This window comes from Rhinatrema bivittatum, chromosome 14, assembly GCF_901001135.1.
Source record: "Rhinatrema bivittatum chromosome 14, aRhiBiv1.1, whole genome shotgun sequence".
Taxonomy (NCBI): domain Eukaryota; kingdom Metazoa; phylum Chordata; class Amphibia; order Gymnophiona; family Rhinatrematidae; genus Rhinatrema; species Rhinatrema bivittatum.
This window is the reverse complement of record NC_042628.1, coordinates 46,956,798-46,976,362: the sequence shown is the minus strand read 5'-3', so window position 1 is coordinate 46,976,362 and position 19,565 is coordinate 46,956,798. Positions and strand designations below refer to the sequence as shown.

General features: G+C 45.3%; 1 protein-coding gene across 2 annotated transcripts in view; it reads right to left on the bottom strand.

Moving 5' to 3' along the window:
- LOC115076074 (forkhead box protein J1-B-like) overlaps nucleotides 1-18,855 on the bottom strand; it is a 36,079-nt gene extending 17,224 nt beyond the window's left edge. Inside the window, exons 1-4 of one of the 2 annotated variants that reach the window (XM_029577191.1) lie at nucleotides 18,050-18,855; nucleotides 17,846-17,969; nucleotides 10,093-10,190; nucleotides 5,079-5,653 (exon numbers count right to left, since the gene is read on the bottom strand). In XM_029577191.1, coding sequence (XP_029433051.1) covers nucleotides 5,079-5,653; nucleotides 10,093-10,147 — 630 coding nt within the window. In that variant the 5' untranslated portion in view covers nucleotides 10,148-10,190; nucleotides 17,846-17,969; nucleotides 18,050-18,855. The remainder of the gene's footprint in view (nucleotides 1-5,078; nucleotides 5,654-10,092; nucleotides 10,191-17,845; nucleotides 17,970-18,049) is intronic. The other variant, XM_029577192.1, reaches the window with a different exon arrangement.
- Between the last annotated feature and the right edge of the window lie 710 nt (nucleotides 18,856-19,565).

Sequence of the window (19,565 nt, the reverse complement as noted above, 5' to 3'; positions counted from 1 at the left end):
AGACCACTACGCCACAGTGAGCACTGCCACTCGTCCACTGACTGCACATACAGAGCGGTGCGCTCAGCCGTTTAGAGCCCACGTTTGGCCGCACATTTTAGACCTGCTATTATACTTATACTATAAGGGGTAGTAATAGCGGGTGGAAAACGCGCAGCCATCCCCCGAAACTAATAGCGATCATCTCATGCAAATGCATATTGATGAGCCTGCCTAAGGGCAGGCGTTAACTTTGAAAGAACTGGGAAAAGTGTACAGAAAAGCAGAAAAAACTGCTTTTCTGAACACCCTCCAACTTAATAAAAAAAATACCACCCTCCAACTTAATAAAAAAAATACCAAAAAAAAAATCTGCCTGGTCAGCAGGTTCAAAAATGGACGCTCAATTTTGCCGGCGTCCATTTTCAGAACCCGTGGCTGTCAGCGGGTTCAAAACCCGACACTGGTAAAATTAAGCATGGGTTGTTGGACCCACTGACACCCGCCACTTCAGCTAATAAGGAGGCGCTTATTAGCGTACGGCCTCATTTGAATACAAAATTGCATGCCCAGGAGAGATGCCTGGGCGCACGTTAGGAGAGCAGGCACTCGAGTCGGAGTGCCAGCTCTCCCGCACTTCTTATTGCATCGGCCTGATAGTAAGCAGGAGAGCAGGGGTCAAGGCAGCACACAGTGAGTGAGAGAGCAGGGACGGCCCTCACAGCAGATGGAGGGAGAGAGCACAGGGCAGCACACAGTGAGTGAGAGAGCAGAGCAGGCATGGCACTCACAGCAGAGGGAGAGAGCACAGGGCAGCACACAGTGAGTTTGAGAGCAGGCATGATACTGATAGCAGGTGAAGGGAGGGAGCACAGGGCAGCACCCAGTGAGTGTGAGAGCAGGGACAGCACTCACAGCAGATGGAGGGAGAGAGCACAGGGCAGCGCACAGTGAGTGTGAGAGCAGGGACGGCACTCACAGCAGATGGAGGGAGAGAGCACAGGGCAGCGCACAGCGAGTGTGAGAGCAGAGCAGGGACGGCACTCACAGCAGATGGAGGGAGAGAGCACAGGGCAGCGCACAGCGAGTGTGAGAGCAGAGCAGGGACGGCACTCACAGCAGATGGAGGGAGAGAGCACAGGGCAGCACACAGTGAGTTTGAGAGCAGGCACGGTACTGATAGCAGGTGATGGGAGGGAACACAGGGCAGCACCCAGTGAGTGTGAGAGCAGGGACGGCACTCACAGCAGATGGAGGGAGAGAGCACAGGGCAGCACACAGTGAGTGTGAGAGCAGGGACGGTACTGATAGCAGGTGAAGGGAGGGAGCACAGGATCTCTCTGGAATTCAGAAATGAGTTACAGGAAATCAGCAATCAACGGCGACTGTAAATCACCACAGGGTAATAGATCATCATCTACACAGTCTAAGAGAAATCTATTGGATTTGAGACAAACTTTGGAAGGTAACTTAGAGAAACGCTGCATCTTGAGTTAGCAGCTCCCTTCACGCCCCTTCCCCCTCTCCATCTCAGGTTTCTCACAATCCTTTCCTCTGCCCTCCAGGGACTCCATCCCTCCGGCGCTCACCTGTCGCTCCCAACCTGCTGCCTGTGGCACTGATCCCCTGCCTGAAAGCTGACCCCCATGTCACCTGCCCTAGAGCCAGACAATAACTGCATCCTGCCACTCCCTCCCCCGGTATATCCCCACCAGCTTCATGCCTTCTCTCCTAAGATCCTGGCAGTGGTGTCGGCTTCAGCTTTCTTCGCATGGATATCTCATGAAAGATAAAACCCAGCAGCTGATGTCAGATCATCACAAATACTCGCCAGCTTAAATGCAAACAAGATCAGCCAAAGCATCTAGAAAGGGGAGGCTGCAGCTTCTCCCTGGAAATGGGAGGGGGGAGGGGGGTGCACTACCTGCCATGTGCTTGGGCCAGGAGAGCCCTGCCAGGACCAGATGTTCAGACTTATGGCCCAGGCCCCTCCCAACCTCCGCCCTCGGGCTTACTGTATGAAGTTTTAGGCTTTCACTTTTTCCCAAAATAAGGTGCCTTACTTATTTTAATAAATGTCAAACACTCTGCCCTCCATCTTTTTTTCTCTCTGGCACAGCATCCTCCTCCCCCTCCTCCTCTATTTACAGCACCCCCCCCCCCTGCCCAGCAGCATCAGCCTCTCTCCCCCACAGCCCATCCACATGCAGTCCCCTCTCTCGATCCACCCCCTGCCCAGCATCAACCCCTTTCCTGCCCATCAGCATCTCTCCCCACCCCTCTCTCCCCCCATTGCCTACCAGCAGGCTGGGAGCTCCAGGCTGTATTCTTCCCTCTTCTTTTATCCAGGGCCGGTGCAAGAGCGTTTGACGCCCTAGGGCAGCAAACCTTTGGTCATCCACCCCCCCCCACCCCACCCTTCTTTAATGGTATTGTTCTGGTACAGCACCCTAGTTGGCTTCATGCTGGTGGGAGTTTGCTGCACCCAACATTTTAGCGTTCTAGGTGACTGCCCAGTTTCCCTAATGGAAGCACCGGCCCTTGCTTTTAGCAGCTCTCTTGCAAGCATCCGGCCTGGCTCCTGTGCTTTGCTGCTCCTGATGGCTGGCCCTGGGAATCTACCAGAGCGCTGAGCTGGATGAGGGTGTTACCCCCCTTTTTAGCATACACCCGTGGCAGGCACGCCATTTGCCTCATTGTTTGCCCTACGCTTGCACTGCATGAACATCCTCCTTCAAAGACAGGAGGCAGTAGCCTCTGTCTCTCCCCAAAGCTGAGTACAGGAGGGCAGAAGCTGGGCAACAATCCCTGCACCTGTCCAGAGCTTCTCACAACATGAAAGCAGCAACTAACCAACTATTTTACATAATTCAGTAATCAAGTAATAGCCAAATCATTTAAGTTCTCCCTTTCTCATTGAAATATTTATTTCAGTTTAATATTAGAGTTAAAGTTTCTGAAAACTCCTGCTCGGTAGCTAGTTTTACGATTATGAATAAAGAAGTGCAGCTGTTCTGGTCTTCAACATGAAGCTCATGTACGGTTTACACTGACACATGTAAAGCATGAATACAGCACAGACAGCTGAATGGCCAAATCTTCATCAGAATCCCAATACACGGATTACACGGACACATGTAAAGCATGAATACAGCACAGGACAGCTGAAGAGCAAATCTTCATCAGAATCCCAATCACGGATTACACGGACACATGTAAAGCATGAATACAGCACAGACAGCTGAAGAGCAAATCTTCATCAGAATCCCAATCACGGGTTACACGGACACATGTAAAGCATGAATACAGCACAGACAGCTGATCATCAGACCCCTATGTACAGGAGTACCCCTATGTACAGACCCCTATGTACAGAGTACCCCTATGTACAGAGTACATTTACACATATAAAGCATATACAGCACAGACAGCTGAAGTGATATTTTAATTATGGAGTGCATGCCAGATCCAGTTCTGTTTGAGAAGTCGTACTCTTCCAGGCTCATAGAAGCAGATATCAATATGGCTAGGGCTTTTGCTGTACTGCTTCATTTGTAGTCTTTCTCTTCAATTTCCTTTTCTTTTATTGATTTGTCATAGCTTTTATTTCTTATAGTTTTATAAGAAATAAAAGCTATGACAAATCAATAAAAGAAAAGGAAATTGAAGAGAAAGACTACAAATGAAGCAGTACAGCAAAAGCCCTAGCCATATTGATATCTGCTTCTATGAGCCTGGAAGAGTACGACTTCTCAAACAGAACTGGATCTGGCACAGTATATCCACACTCAGAATGCCAAATTTAGTCCTGCTCTAGCTTCAGAAGTCAGGACATTTTCAAGTCCTTTCCCTACAAAGAAATCTTGTCCAGAGGAATCAATTCCTGTGTGATAGAGGCTGCATATTCTCAGAGCTGCTGCCAGCAAGGCCCTGCCAGGTTAATGTGTCTGACCTCCCTGTAAGAATGTCATTGAACAAGGCCCGAAGCTGCTGCTCGGAGCTTCAGTACTGATTCAGACAGCTTTACCACACTCTGCTCCTATACCATGAGATTAGAAAACAAAGCTGAGGATGCTAGGCTTACCTGGGACTGCTAACTGTATTCAGTCCAATGTTATTTACGTATTTAAAGTAGGAATTAGTAGTGACTTAAAATTTATTAAAAATGTTATTCACCTTTTCAGAATCAAGTTGCAGATTATATGTAGCCATCTCATTGTTATACCCTATTCGTGGGTGAATTGCTTATTCAAAAAGGCAAGTAATAAATCCAATTATATATATACATATACATACATACATACATACATACATATATAAGGCTTCTTTCAGTTAGTCACACTGTTGCGTCTGTCTGTGGCCTCCATGCACTATGCAAAGATAATATGCTCTGTCTGCAAAGCAAAGTTGCGCATGTGCACACACACACACACACACAGGCAAACATACATACACATAGGGCACCCACACACACATGCAGGCAGACACACATAGGCAGAGACATGCACACAGGCAAACATACACATGCACAGGCACCCACACACAGACACACTGGCAGACATACACAGGAAGAGACACTCACACAGGCAGGGACACTCACCAGACTTCATATATGCACAGGCACACACTCAGGCTCCCCTAAACACACACACACACACATTCACACAGGTACCTGCCCCCATATATACATACACAGGCAGAGGCACCCACACCCACCCACAGGCTATTATAGAAGAGATTACCCGACCAGTGCTGGGCACTTTTTGCTGTCAAATAAAGAACTGTTATGCACCCTGTGCGTAAAGAAGCCAGATTTATCAGCAGGAGGCTGAACAGCAATAGAATGTATATGTCCCAGGCCCAAGGGATATGCAGGGGGGAGTCTGAGCCATGCAGCTGCTAATGGACAGCACAGCTTCTTGTTATACCCAGTAACGTGCTCAGAGGGCTCCTAGGAGCCCTCATTAAATTATTTTATGAGGATATCAAGTGTCTCACTAAGTGGAATAGAGGTGGCTAGGGCCCCTTGATAAGCACCTGGAGGAAGACATCGTTGGGCACCCTCCCCATGGAATTTAATTATTCTGGGCTGGACTCACCTGCCAGCTGGGCTCCGCATGACGATAGTAGCAGAAATTCTCTGTGATCCAGCTGTAGATGGCCGACAGGGTGATCTTGGTCTTCTTGCTCGCCTGCATGGCCATGCAGATGAGGGTGGCGTAAGAGTAGGGGGGCTTTATGTGGGGGTTAGTCTTGTAGTCAATCTCCTCGGGGGAGCTGAGGGGCATGCTGGGAAGGGCCTGTAGGCAGCTGCTGCTGGACGTGGCTGCTGAGGTGGGTTTACCCAGGCTGGGTGGCATGCCAGTGGCCGCAGTGTCTCCTGCGGGAGGGCTGGTAGGAGCATCTGAACCCTGCAAGAGCTTCTGGTGGGCCTGGTGGAACTGGAGGTGAAAGCTGGAGCCAAGGGGTCTCTCTAGGTTGGCATTGAGAATGGAGAAGTCCTGGAGCCACTGGAGGTTGGTCAGGCTGTCATCCAGGGTCACCGCCCCGCTGGCATTGTCCTGGTCCTCCGGGTGGAGCATCAGCCACTTCTCCTTGAACTTGGCGGCGATCTCTGGCGAAGTGAGGACGGGCATTCTCCAAGGGTGGGGCATCAACAGCACAGCAGCTGCCACTGCACAGGAAAGGAAAACATACAGGCGTTGGATCAAGCTACGGCAAAGGAAGAAAGAGAGGGTAAGAGGGGGAAAGGGATGGAAAGAAAGCGTGCTGAAGCGGAGAGCTCCCTGAACCGACCCAGCTTGGGGCGCCCTCCGGATCGCTTCCAGGCCAACAAACACAAAATCAAGCCACTTGCATTGGAAAGAGAAGAAAATCTCTCCGTTATTCCTCTCCGTAGAGGCCAGTGGCAGGATCCCTTTTCTGATTATCAGAATTGCTCTGTTACAGATATTGGAATTACTTCTTACTGCCTGAGAAAACACACACACGCTCCTCCGTAGGGAATCAGCATCAGAGCAGCACATCTGGGTCTCAGGCCCCCTCCGCTCTACCATTGCATGCGCTGCTGAAAAACAACTGGAAGCAGTTCGCCAGATGCCAGCTCCTAAGCTGTGCATGGAGGCCCCGCTCCCGAGTCCTGACAGGGATCACCCCACAGTGCACATAGAGCGGGGTGCTAGGAAATTAATTTTTCTAAAGGAGCATACAGGGAAAACACTCGCCATGGGAGGAGAGACACCTGAGAGACCCAGTGCCAGGTGAGGGGGTGCAGGGGACACCACAGTGGCCAGCGACAGTTTAGTTTACTGCCTACGAGGTTATTAACTCGGGTCCTATCAGACAGGATTCTGAACATGCTGGATCTCGATCAAGCTTGGCTATATATTCCAAAATGCTTTGGGCTGATGTTGTTATTAAAACAGGACTGGATACAATTCTTTCTAGACCCATCAGGCTCCTCTACCATCTAGTGAGAGCAAGCTCCTGATAGAGAGAGAGACTGAGTCTTGATGCTAAGAGAACAAACATAGCCAGGCACCACTCCTAGAGAATAATCTGTGCTGCCAGTCATACACCATGTCATCAGGAGGTCCTGGATCCAGGTCTGGCTTTCCCATCCCAATGAAATGGGAGGGTCAAAACCTTATTTTATGATGACCTGATTGGCAACTCTGCAATCTCTCTTCTTGCCAAAGGTATTATAGGTTAGCATGAGTTTTGGGAATCTATAGGGGGCATCTGTGACAGAGCTTCCAAACCCAGAGTCAAAGCAGGTATGCATGGATACAGGTGTGACATTGTTGCATTTTATTTACCTGACCAGGTAAGTGAGAGGTAGAAGATGAGGAAAGACAAAACCTTAAGGAGCTTTGAAGAAAGCTTCCTGGGAAAATCTCTCCCTCTCTTTCTCTCCCCCTCTCAGCCATGTTCCTCAAGCATGCAAGTAGATGTGTTACCCCAGAGCTTCCAAAATCTGTCTTCTGGACTCCACAGCTAGTCTAGTTTTCAGGATATCCTCAACACATGTGCATGAGATAAATTTGCATATCATGAAGACTCAATATATGCAAATATATCATGCATATTCAATGCAGGTATCCTAAAAACCCGACTAGCTTTGGAGGACCTCAGGATAGGTTGGGAAGGTGTGTGTTACGCCGATCAGCTTAAAGGCATGCTATTTTGTGAAGCTGAGCCATGTAAAATATTGCAGTTGCCTCTAATGGTTCAGCACATTCACACAGGTGAACTAGGCAGCGGTCTTGGAGCAGTGGAGCCATCAGGCTGCCTTCCCGTCTTTCCTCAAATACAGTTCATGAAGTGCCAAAGAAAGAAGAGCCAGCAGCTGTTACTACCTCACTCCCCTCTCCATATAGCCCTGCTGACTGAAGAGGAAAAAAAACAAACAAACAGGCCCGTGGGCCTGTCTGCCACTGCTAGCTGCCTCTGCTCCTTCTCTCTCCTCCTACCTCACATCCTGGCCAGATACAAAAAGGCCACTGGCCTAGCTGCCTCCTGGTTCCATCCCTCATATGGTCCTCACGAGCTGAAAAAAAAATACTCACTGGGCCAGCCGTGGCTTTCACACACCCCCCCCCCCCCCACCCCTTCTGCCTCCCCTCCTCACATGGCCTGTGGGGGGGGGGGGGGGGGGGGGGAAGGAAGAAATAGAGCCCTGGAAGGAAGGGGCTTGCCAGTCTGAGCAGAAGCTGCACCTCTTGCCATACAGCATTGCGGCTCTGTCCAATCCGTGCTGCCACCAGAGCCGCAGTCAGGCCATTTGGCACCTGTGCGCAAGTGAAAAAGTGCACCCTCATCTTGAACACAACGAGCTGTTACATGGAGGGGGCTTTAATTTCTATTTTTACCCAGCAGTTTCCTCCTGCTCCTTTGGGCTTTCAGTTCAAGCAGAACCAGTACGGGGAACCTGAAATCATACGCCTTATTTCTTTATAAAAAAGAAGTGTGTAACTCACTCTATCTGCAATTCTAGGTGGGGTACAAAATTGCATACATATTAAAACTTATCATCAAAAGGATCACAAACAAAATATTTATAAATCCATACTTCAAACATTGTTCACTTATATTAAATTAGAACTGACGGCAGAAAAGGAACAAATGATCCACCCAGTCTGCCCAGCAAGCTTATGCCAGTAACTGCTGCACTGGACAGGTTACCCACGTGCTTATCAGTTTCCCAGACTGTAAAAGCAGAGAGCAATCTTGGAGTTGCATCAAAAGTATCAGGCTTAGTGATTAAGGGTAGTGAGTACCACATCAGCTAGTTACCCCCATGTTATTTGTTCCCCAAATTGTAAAAGTCAGGGCCTCTTGTTGGTTGCTGTCTGAATCCAATTCCCCTTTTCTCACTGCCATTGAAGCAGAGAGCAATGATGGAGTTGCATTATCAGTATCAAGGCTTATTTGTTAAGGGTACTAAACTGCCACACCAGCAAGTTACCCCCCATGCACTCTTCTTTATTTTCAACCTTTAGCCCTTTAGAGATCCACAGTATTTTATCCCAATGCCCCTTTGAATTCCTTCACTGTTTTTGTCTTCACCACCTCTTCCAGAAGGGCATTCCAGGCATTCACCACCCTCTCCGTGAAGAAATATTTCCTGACATGGAAAAAGGTTTGACGATTGTGCATCTGAAGGTCTGTATCATATTTCCCCTGCACCTCCTCTCTTCCAGGATGCACATATTCAGATCATTCAGCCTCGCCTCATAAGTCTTCCAGTGCTGACCCCTCACCATTCTGGTCACTCTTCTTTGGACCGCTCTATCCTGAATTATATCCTTTTTGAGCTATGGGCACCAGTACTGAACACAGTACTCCAGGTGAGGCCTCACCAACTACCTGTACAAGGGCATTATCACCTCTTTTTTCTTACTGGTTATTCTTTCTTTATGCAGTCCAGCATGTCGCCTTGTCAATGCTTGCCATCTTCAGATCATCAGACACTATCACACCAAGATCCCTCTCCCAGTCCATGCACATTAGTCTTCTCCTCTCTCCATCACATAAAGCTCTTTTGGATTGCTGCACCCCAGATACATGACTCTGCACTTCTTGGCATTGAATCCCAGTGCCAAATCTTGACCACTCTTCAAGTTTTCCTTAAATCATTTTCATTCTCTCTACTCCTTTCACGCATGTCCACTTGGTTGCGGACCTAGTATCATCCGCAAATAGACAAACTTTACCTTCTATCCCTTCCGCCAGGTCGCTAAAAGATATTGAACAGAATCGGTCTCAAAACAGATACCTGTGGCACTCCACTTAACATTGATCTTTCTTCAGAGTAGGTTCCATTTACCATTATACTCTGTTTCCTATCAACCAGTTTGTAATCCAAGCCACCACCTTGGCACTCACTCCCAAGTTTCTTATTTTATTTACAAGCCTCCTATGTGGGACCATATCAAAAGCTTTACTAAAATCTAAGTAAATAACATTGAGCTCTCTTCCCTGATCCAATTCTCTAGTCACCCAATCAAAAAAGTTAATCAGATTTGTTTGACAGGACCTTTCCTTGGTGAATCCATGCTGCCTCGGGTCAACCAACCCACCGGATGTAGATAGTTCACTATCCTTTCCTTCAGCATAGTCTACATTAATTTTCCCACCACTGAGGTGAGACTAACTGGCCTGTAGTTTCCACTCTCCTCTCTGCTCCCACTCTTGTGAAGCAGGACTACCACCACTCTTCTCCAATCTTGCAATACCACTCCCATTTCCAGGGATCAATTGAACAGGTCCTTCAGCAGACCCGCCAGCCCATCTCTGAGCTCCCTCAGTATCCTGGATGAACCTCATCTGGCCCCATGGCCTTGTTCACTTTCAGTTTCCTAGCTCTTCCCATACATTCTCTTCTGTAAACGGAGTTTCGTCTACTCCACTCCCATCCACAGTCTTGTCAACTAGCAACGGTCCTTGTCCAGGATCTTCTTTAGTAAACACTGTACTGAAGTATTTGTTTAATATTTCAGCCATTTCTTCATCCCTCTCCACACACTGATCTTTGTCACCTTTCAATTTCACTATACCACTTCGGACCTTTCTCTGATATATCTGAAAAAATGTTTTGTCACTTCATTTTACCTCTTTGGCAATCCTTTCTTCCGCCTGACTTTTTGCTTCTGATTTCTTTCTTCATCTCCCTCAGTTTCACCAGATATTTCTTCACTGTGTTCCTCTTTCTAATGTTGGAATAATGAGCATGGAAAATATTTTTAGATGTATCTTATGGATAGATCAGAGGATTCAGAATCAGACATACCCAATGTACTTTATGGAAGAGGCTGGGAAACTGCCTGCCAAAATTCTCTTTGAATATGTGGGGGCCAGATGGATCCCTGGTCACAAGCACATGCATAGGCTTTGCTTCTGCTTTGTAGCAGGTACAAAAATCAACCCCATAAAGCATACACAGGAACTTCAAAATGAAATCCCAGCATGTTGCTTGCCATTTCCACCCTCCTCCTTAAAACCTTGCACTTCCCTCACCAGTCATACCCTCCCAACACACAATTAAAAATGATGCATTTAGAATACATGAAAAAGAACATTCAGTCTTCTGAGGTATAAATATCACTTGCAACATGATGTATATTATATCTACATGCATTGCTGTGGTGCCAACCCTGCAAAAGAGATGATTGAAACCCATATGGTATTATGCCTATGGTAACGTGTGTTGGGTGTGGGCATGGCCCTGAGAAAGCTATAAGTAAACTGAATTGCAATTACAATATAGTAAACCTCTCATACCAAAACAGCACTAACTGCCAGCATTCAAACAGTAACAACCCTACCTATAAAATGACAACACTGCAATATTATGCCAGGTCCTAGAACACCATTGGCACCTTCAATAAGGAAAATAGAATAAGCTAAGCTGCTATACAGATCCTTATAGAGAAACTACACACTAACAGAATACCTTACCTCAGTCATAGATGCAGAACATAGACAGACTCTCAAATACAGAACAAAGAGCCATAAAGTATAATAGAATGTGCAGACAAAAACTGAACTGGAAACTGCCCAACAAGTTTAGACTCTGTATGCAGTGCAACTATAGAAAAAATAAACCTCACCATTCCTCATAAAACAATAAAATCAATCATAATTGTAAAACCGTACTACTTCAAGAATAAATATTTGAAAACAGATGAATACACACACACACACAGGCTGTCTCTCTGCCATGCTCAATCACATACATGGAAATACACACACGCTGTCTGTCTCTGCCACACATTTAATCACACAAACACACATATACTGTCTCTTTCTTACTTGTTTCTCCCCTCTGGAAGCACAAGGAGCAGCAGACTCCTCCTTCAGCCCCATGGCCTACATGGATTCTTCCTCCTTCTAACCTCGGGGCGCGCTGCTCCTGCTATTGATCTAGAAGGAAGACCAATGCTGCGTCTTCAGGCTGAAGGATTGCGGGGGAAGAGGAGGAGATGTTTATTCTTCTTGTAGCCCCATGGGCCATGCTCCTTCTGCTCGGTGGAGGAAGGCTGATGCTTTTCTGCGGTCCCGTGGAACGTGCTGCTCCAATTGCAGTTGGGCAGGATAGGCCAATGCATCTTCTTCCAGCCGGCGAGCTGTGCTTCCTGCTTCCGATGATTATTATCGCAGCCCCGTGGACCCCACTGCTCCTGACTGCAGGGTTAGTATTTTTGTTCCAATTTGTCTCCTCCTCCTACAAAAATGGCCCTGAGGGGAGGGGGACACCAAGAGCAAGCACAGAAGCTCATCTTCTCCCACTGGCGGCAGAGCTCTTGAAGACCAAGATTGCTGGCCCCATGCACTGGAACACTCTACCCCTTAACCTTCATTTGGAGCCATGCCCTCTTAAGTTCAGAAAAATGCTAAAAACCTGGCTCTTTCACCAGGCTTTCCCTGATTAATTTTCCTCGTTCGACTACTATCCACCTCCCTGGCACCTCTTACTCCTCCCGTTGCTCCATGACACCTCTCAATTGCTCTCTGATGACTCCATGTAGCCACATACTACTGCTTGTATATTTGTAGATGTGTTTTACTTTTTGCATACTGTATTCTCTTTAGTTTTCATTTTGCTAAATTTCGCCTCTCTGTGCTTCCTTTTGTATTTATCAGTTGCCCTGTTCCCCTTTCCCTGTTTATTGTAATTTCCACCTTTTTTACGTTAAAATGTAAACCGATATGATGTGTATTTTAATGTCGATATAGAAAAGCTGTTAAATAAATAAATAAATAAATATATCAGGAAGAGGAAAGGCACTTTTCAGATACATTGCATGAGAGAGTGGTGGTGACCCATGGTGGATGGTGCCTATGGCCATGGCCATATTGGCAATAGGCTAGCTATGGCTCTGACTGGCACCATGATCAAGAAGAAACTTTGCAGAGTCATACAATGGACACATGATGCACAAGAACGGCATACAGGAAATGCTGGCCCACAAGCTCTGACCATGCAGTTGCGGTACCAGCACAGACAGGAAGGAGCAGTCAGTGGCAGTGATGACCATCCTCTTCTTGCATGCTGGAACTAACAGCTGATTCACACCAATGGGCCAAAAAATAACTTTGGGTTCAGGCTGGAACCCCACCCCAGAAGGGGGTGTGCTGCCCTTGCTTGAAACATCAAGCAGTCCGCCACACAGTTTAAGCAACTGATCATTGAACTGTGCAGGCAGGAGAAAGGTGCCGGTGGTGAGAGAAGCAACTGGGAGTGGGGCACAGAGCCACACACTGTCATCTCCATGGCATAGAGGGGGAGGTAAGCGAGAGAGAAACATTAAGATGTTAAAGCAGTGGAGATTAAGGAGAGAGCAAGGATTTAGGTTGGGAGGAAATGGAGTATGGGGTGAAGAAAGTATGGGGACCTTAGATCTGGAGGATGCAAGTCAATAAAAAAAAATGTGGAAATGTGGTGAAAAAGGAGAGGTAGTAATGAGACAGCATTAGATGGGGAGAGCTTAGAAGGAGGTCAGATGAAGAGCTGGAGAGAGAGTCAGTTTGAGAGAAACAGAAAGGAGGAGGCAAATGTTGGGGTGGTGAAGGAGAGGTGGATGGGAAGTTGGGGAGGTAAAGGAAGAACCAGAGGGTGATGGGGAAAAGGAGGGATGAAATCTATTAAGGGTGTGTACAAAACAATTTTCGGTTCAGTTTCAGTTTGGATTTTTGGTTTGGTTTCCTATTCCATTGATTTCAGATCAGAATTGCATTCATTTCATTTTACACAGAAATAAAAGGTTAAATAAAAAGACTGGTCATTTGTTTCATTCGTTTTCATTAAAGTCAATGGGGGAAGCAATACATCCAATTTTCCACTCTAATTTTGGGGTTTTTCATCCAATTTTTATGGAGATGGCTGACAGGCATCAGCAGCAGAAGCAATAGCAATAGCACCCCAAGACACCAAAAGTGGCATGAACATCTCACGGCACCATAAGAGGGGCAAAGGTAACTAAGAGTGGCATGAACAGCCCAAGCCATTGTGAGAGGGGCAAATTGGCATAAATAGTGACCTGAACACCTGAAAGCAAACAAAGAGGGGCACAGACAGTGGAATGAATACCCCAAGCCACCAAAAGAGAGCCATAGGACACCAAGCGTGGCATGAAGACCCCGAGGCATTGAGTGAGAAGTATGGGCAGCAAACAGTACCATCAGTGCCCCAAGGCATAAGGTGATAAGTATAGCAGCAAGCACAGTGGCATTAGCACCCCAAAACATGATTACTGACCATGTACATTAAGAACTTAGTACAAGAGACACAGAACAATTAATACAGTGTCACAGCATCATTGACTCATTTATATAGACAAAGCAAGCTGCCCTGTCACAGTCACTGGCTATTCTACATACATTGTAAGAGAAGATCAAGACGGCTGAGGGGGGATATGATAGAGGTCTTTAAGATCATGAGAGGTCTTGAACGAGTAGATGTGACTCGGTTATTTTCACTTTCGAATAATAGAAGGACTAGGGGGCATTCCATGAAGTTAGCAAGTAGCACATTTAAGACTAATCGGAGAAAATTCTTTTTCACTCAACGCACAATAAAGCTCTGGAATTTGTTGCCAGAGGATGTGGTTAGTGCAGTTAGTGTAGCTGGGTTCAAAAAAGGTTTGGATAAGTTCTTGGAGGAGAAGTCCATTAATGGCTATTAATCAGTTTTACTTAGGGAATAGCCACTGCTATTAATTGCATCAGTAGCATGGGATCTTCTTAGTGTTTGGGTAATTGCCAGGTTCTTGTGGCCTGGTTTTGGCCTCTGTTGGAAACAGGATGCTGGGCTTGATGGACCCTTGGTCTGACCCAGCATGGCAATTTCTTATGTTCTTATGTTCTCTATATATATGTTTCTTACAGACACTGACACATACTGCCTGCCTGCTGTAGAAGAGACGTGCAGTCTTACCCTGCTGATAAACTGTTGCATTATAACCCTCTGACAGAGAGATTCCAGTTTCTCTTGCTGCTAGCAGCACAGCTAGGACATGGTGACAGTAACTATAAGAGCATACCTTACTGTATTTTCAAAATCTAAAGCTTTTTTTCCTAGTCTTTTTATTAACCCTGGAGCTTGAAGCAAGGAGCTTCAAAATATCCTGCCTTCTCTCTGAAATCCAGCAGAGGAATGACTGAAAACAAATGGTTACTAGCTGCTCAAATTGCTCTTAGTTTCACTTTCACTTTAAAAAAAAAAAAAAAGGATATTGCTAGTCCATGCAGCTGTCAGCTGGGATAGGCTAGTTGAAGAAGTACTGAAACATGAATGGTCCTGCTCCTTCCTTGTTCTATCTGCTATTAACTCAACTCTATCTGGCTTTACTTCCCTCATAGATTTTAGTGAGGGAAGGTGAAGTTCTTGGAGAAGTCCATTAACTGTTATTAATCAAGTTGACTTAGGGAATAGCCACTGCTATTACTGGCATCAGTAGCATGGGATCTACTTAGTGTTTTGGTACTTGCCAGGTTCTTGTGGCATGGTTTGGCCTCTGTTGGAAACAGGATGCTGGGCTTGCTGGATCCTTGGTCTGACCCAGCATGGCAATTTCTTATGTTCTTATGAGACAAAATCAAATAAGCCAAAAAGGATTCTGATTTTTCAGAGGACTGCACCCATTTGGGATGACCCAAACTGAACATCGGCTCATTCAGATCAAATTTCACATTTTGATCATTTGAATGCAAAGATGAAAGAAAAAGATAACTGTCAGAGACAAATCTAGGAGAAGAAGTGAAGACGACAGATAGAGATAAGAAACAAAATGGACATAAGACTCTTAAAATCAGTTAGATGACCAACAAAAAGAAAACAGTAACAAGACAGCTGTACCATTGCAATCTAAAAAAATAATGTCCAGAAGTAGAGAAAAAGCATTTTGTTTTCAGTTTATTTCTTAAAATATTTATAACCAGCCAATCCCAAATTTCTAAATAGAGAACAAAGAAGCCATTCATAAAATAATTTAAAAAATTAAGAACTTCAAAACAATCTAAAAAAAAAACCCCATACAATACTAATAGCATCATTAAGAACCAAGCAACTGAACCAAGCAACTGAACCAACTGAACCACTGAACCAAGACGAGATCTGAAGTTATGCTAACATACATCCAAAAAATGCAGGTTATAAAAACAACTTACAACACAACAAAGAAGAATAAAGTATCAGACCCAGCTCAAAAAACCAAATCAGGAAATGCTTGAAATGTTGTATGTGATCTTTGAAAATGTGTGTCTCTGTTATCTTTGTATTTTGCACAGTGCAGGAGGAAATGTATTTTTGTTTCTGATGAAAATTCTACAAAAAGTGGTCTATATATGTCTCTTGCTCTAGTTCTGTATTGTATACAAAGTCTGTCTTCTTGGGGTTTGTAGTTCAGGTTTATTTGCATATTTCTAATTTATGGTCACTTATTCTATATTTGGTGTCTTTGTTCTGCATTGAAGTATTCTGCTAGTGTGCAGGTTCTGTAGCAGTCCAGCTTCTTCTGTTTTCCCCATAGGAAGTGTATGGGTGTTCAAAGGTCCCGGTGTAATGTTTACAGTGTTGCCTTTTCCTAGGTAGGACTATTGTGTGAGTTCCAGGAGCTAGTCCTGTTTTGGTATGGCATGTTTGCTACATAGGTTCTGAGTATGTTTTTTGCATGGTTTTCAGTATTTTCAGTGATTAGCACCACAGCAGTGCATGCATATATAATATACATGTCAGAATAAGTGATCGTTTTACCTCAGAAGAATTCAATTTTGAAAATGTCTTTATTTATAATCTGCTTTTTTAAATATCCACTTATATCCACTGTTAGTGTAAATGCAGATTTTTTTTTATTCATATTAAATGTATAAAAATTAATTTTTGTAAGGTTAATTCTATCTGTATTGGGGGTGTGGGCACAAGGTTAAAGGTTTGCCTCCAGCACCAAATACTTTTGCAGTAGCCTTGCATTCACAATCTTTACCTGACATGCTCTGGAACAAACAACGTCTCCCTAGAGCAGTTATTTTGTTACTGGGAGGTGTCCAGAAGGCACTATTACAGGTTTCATATTTACACTCATTACAGGAGCAGAGAGATACAATTATCCCAGTGAGACACAGTGTACATAAACCTTACCACATCACATTCTACCCTACAGCACTGCAGTGCTGAGTAAGACACACACAACCTGTACCACACACACAATACCACACTACAGTATTCAGAGAGATTTAGGAGCTCTTAACCTGAGGCATCACTATAGTAATAAAACCATTATTGACTCCTGAAACAGGTAACACCTGTGAGAGAAAGATGCCCGGCACTCACACACTGAGCCTCCTTTTTTCTCTCGCTGCTGCCGGCCTTTGAGTCGGGACCTCTTCCTTTTGAAGAGCACTCACCTAGAATCTGCCTCTAGTATAAACTAGGATTACCCAGGCCCCCTACAGCATGAGTAACTCAAAAACTTTCTTTCCACTATCCACCACAGTAGCTACAGATGCATGCTTATCCTGCCCAGCAGGAAATCCTCAGTTACCCAGAACAGAAGTACAAACAGACTGCCAAGCACCTTTCAGCAGCAGCTTTCTCATCTAGGAATTATGAAATACAAAGATTCACTGCTATACTAGCAGCTGGACTGAGCAACAGTGACAGGTAGTGTATGGCATATTCTAAAATCATAGTATTTTTGGCTCACCCTGTTCTGTAATATTATCACTGCTGGCTGGTTCTACTTCAGAGATTCTGCTCAAGACACTACAAAGTCAATAAATAAAGATTTTTTTAAAACATAGATGTTTTATAAAATCTTTATTTATTAACTTTGCATTTAAAAGTTAAGTCATTAAAAAGAAATGACAACCACCATGGCTCTTCCACAAATATTAATGCACAGAGTTAGCATCTAATGTGAATAAGCAACAATAGTACAAGCTGCATATATAAAATATGTGAAGTCCATTTAATACAATTTTAAACCAAACTGTAAATTCAAGTTGACTCCAGACTCCTAGATTAACAGAACGTCCAGTCAGACACTCTGCTTGACATGTTTTCTGCTATATTTTTGCAGGGGTTTTGTTTAGCTATAAAGCAGTTTCCATCCTGCTCCCCTGGTAGCATTAGCTGCCCTTATTAGCAGCCTTACTAGTGTTGCCCTGCACCCTCGCCTCTGCTCCCTTGTCTATAAGTGACTAATTTTAGCTCTTCAGGCACTGTAGTCTCTGCATCTCTCTCCTACCTATAACTGCATGTTTGTATGAAAGACTATAAAAGACTCGTGTAATCTAATGCTCTCGTAATAGGATCTTTTATTTTCTTTATCCATGAACATGTTTCTGGAGTTTCTTTCTCGCTCACCCTTCCTGAAACAGCTCCTCAGTAAGCTCTCCTCCAAAGAAGGGATCCGTGTGCTCTCAGAAGCTCAGGTACAGCATCCTCTTTGAATAATTCTTATGCTGGGTCCAGTACAAGCTGAAACAATCTGCAAAAAAATCCATCATCTCAGAAATGCTTAGCACAAATCTCTCCAACTTTAAGAAACAAGGAAACAAGTCTCTTTACCTTCTGTATCCCCTGGAATAATCCAAGATGCAGAATGGCTCCTGATAAGGGCACTCTCAGAGCAAAGGGGCACGTAGTCAGGTTAAAAACTGCAGGGGCAGCGATGTGACCACTTCCCTGCTCCCCAGGTGCTCGGTCTCTGCCGCCTATGGACTGCCATGTGCCACTGAGCGAGCCCCAAATTGTCACTTCATGCGGGGCAGGGCTGCAGTGCCCTTTAAACAGACCCCAGTGCTCTGATTGGCTGATGGTTTCCAGGTTTCCTTGTTCCCTTTGTCCAATAACGCCTGGAATGCCAGCACTAAGGGATCGTCGGCAAACTCCGTATTTCCCCAGCAGCAAGAGCTAGGGTACAGCATGTGTGCTGGCAGGCTTAGGGACCCGGCGCTTGCGTTTCGGCTGCAATTGAATGGCTCTTGCCTTCTCTTCAGAAGGGAAGCACACCTGGGTCCTCTTGGTCACACGGGCTCGGTCACTGCCGCATTTGTGCACTGCAAGCAACAGATCCGCATCCAGACACTGCTCTCTTACCGGGTTTCTCCAGCTGTCGTGCCACTGCTCCCCCGGCAGGTTATTTTCGGGCTGGTGACAGGTATAGCGAGGAGGGACAAGTTTTGGCTCTGGGATTCTGTTCTGCAGTCTGTAATCTCCCTCTGCTGCCCTGGTTAGAATCAGCCCCTGCCCTTCTTGTGCCTTAAACCCACTTCTATAGCTTAAGGCGCTGTCTTCAGTAGAACCTCAGCAATAGGACCAACCAGACTGATAGCAATTAAAACCATTACTGGCACTGGAAGTTTTCCCTTGCACTTCCCCTAAGGCCCTGGAGCAGTCATGACCAGAGCAGTGTCATAGATTACCTCACGTGGAATAAGATCTGATTAGTTCTTGGACTATATCTATCTATCTATATGTCAATATCATTTGTGACATCATAACCTACATGTGCATTAATTAATACATGGGGTAAATTGATTTTTCTGATAAGTGATGCAGCAAGTATGTGCAGAAAAGGATAAAGGTATTTTATGATTTGTACACCACAGTGGTCAGTTTTTGACCGGAATGGCGATATGAACACTGACGCCAGCTCTAGTACTTCTGTTAGTTGTTCCAGGAGTTTGTTCTTCAGTGAGAAAATAGGGCTTAGAAAAGCACAGAATACCTCAGCCATTGTGAAATGAAAGGTGAGAATCGCAGGCAGCAACCTTGGTCCTAAAGATTAAAGGCTATGGTGGCTATAGGATTCACATGGTGACCTCTGAGACAGGAAAACTCTATTAATAGGATTGCCAACTGGTTCCTCTTTTTTTTTTCTCAGCACAGTTTGATCCAGTCCAGGTTTTGCCTCACTGGCTGCATGGACATTTAGTTCTGGTGTCTCCACTGATGTCCTTAAGAAAAGCAAGACAAGTGAGCCATGCAAGCAGTGGGGTAAAATCAGGACAGAAACATGACAGAAAGAGACTCTGTAGCTTATCTAGTCTGCACATCCACCCAATTAATTTAGCTTTACAAT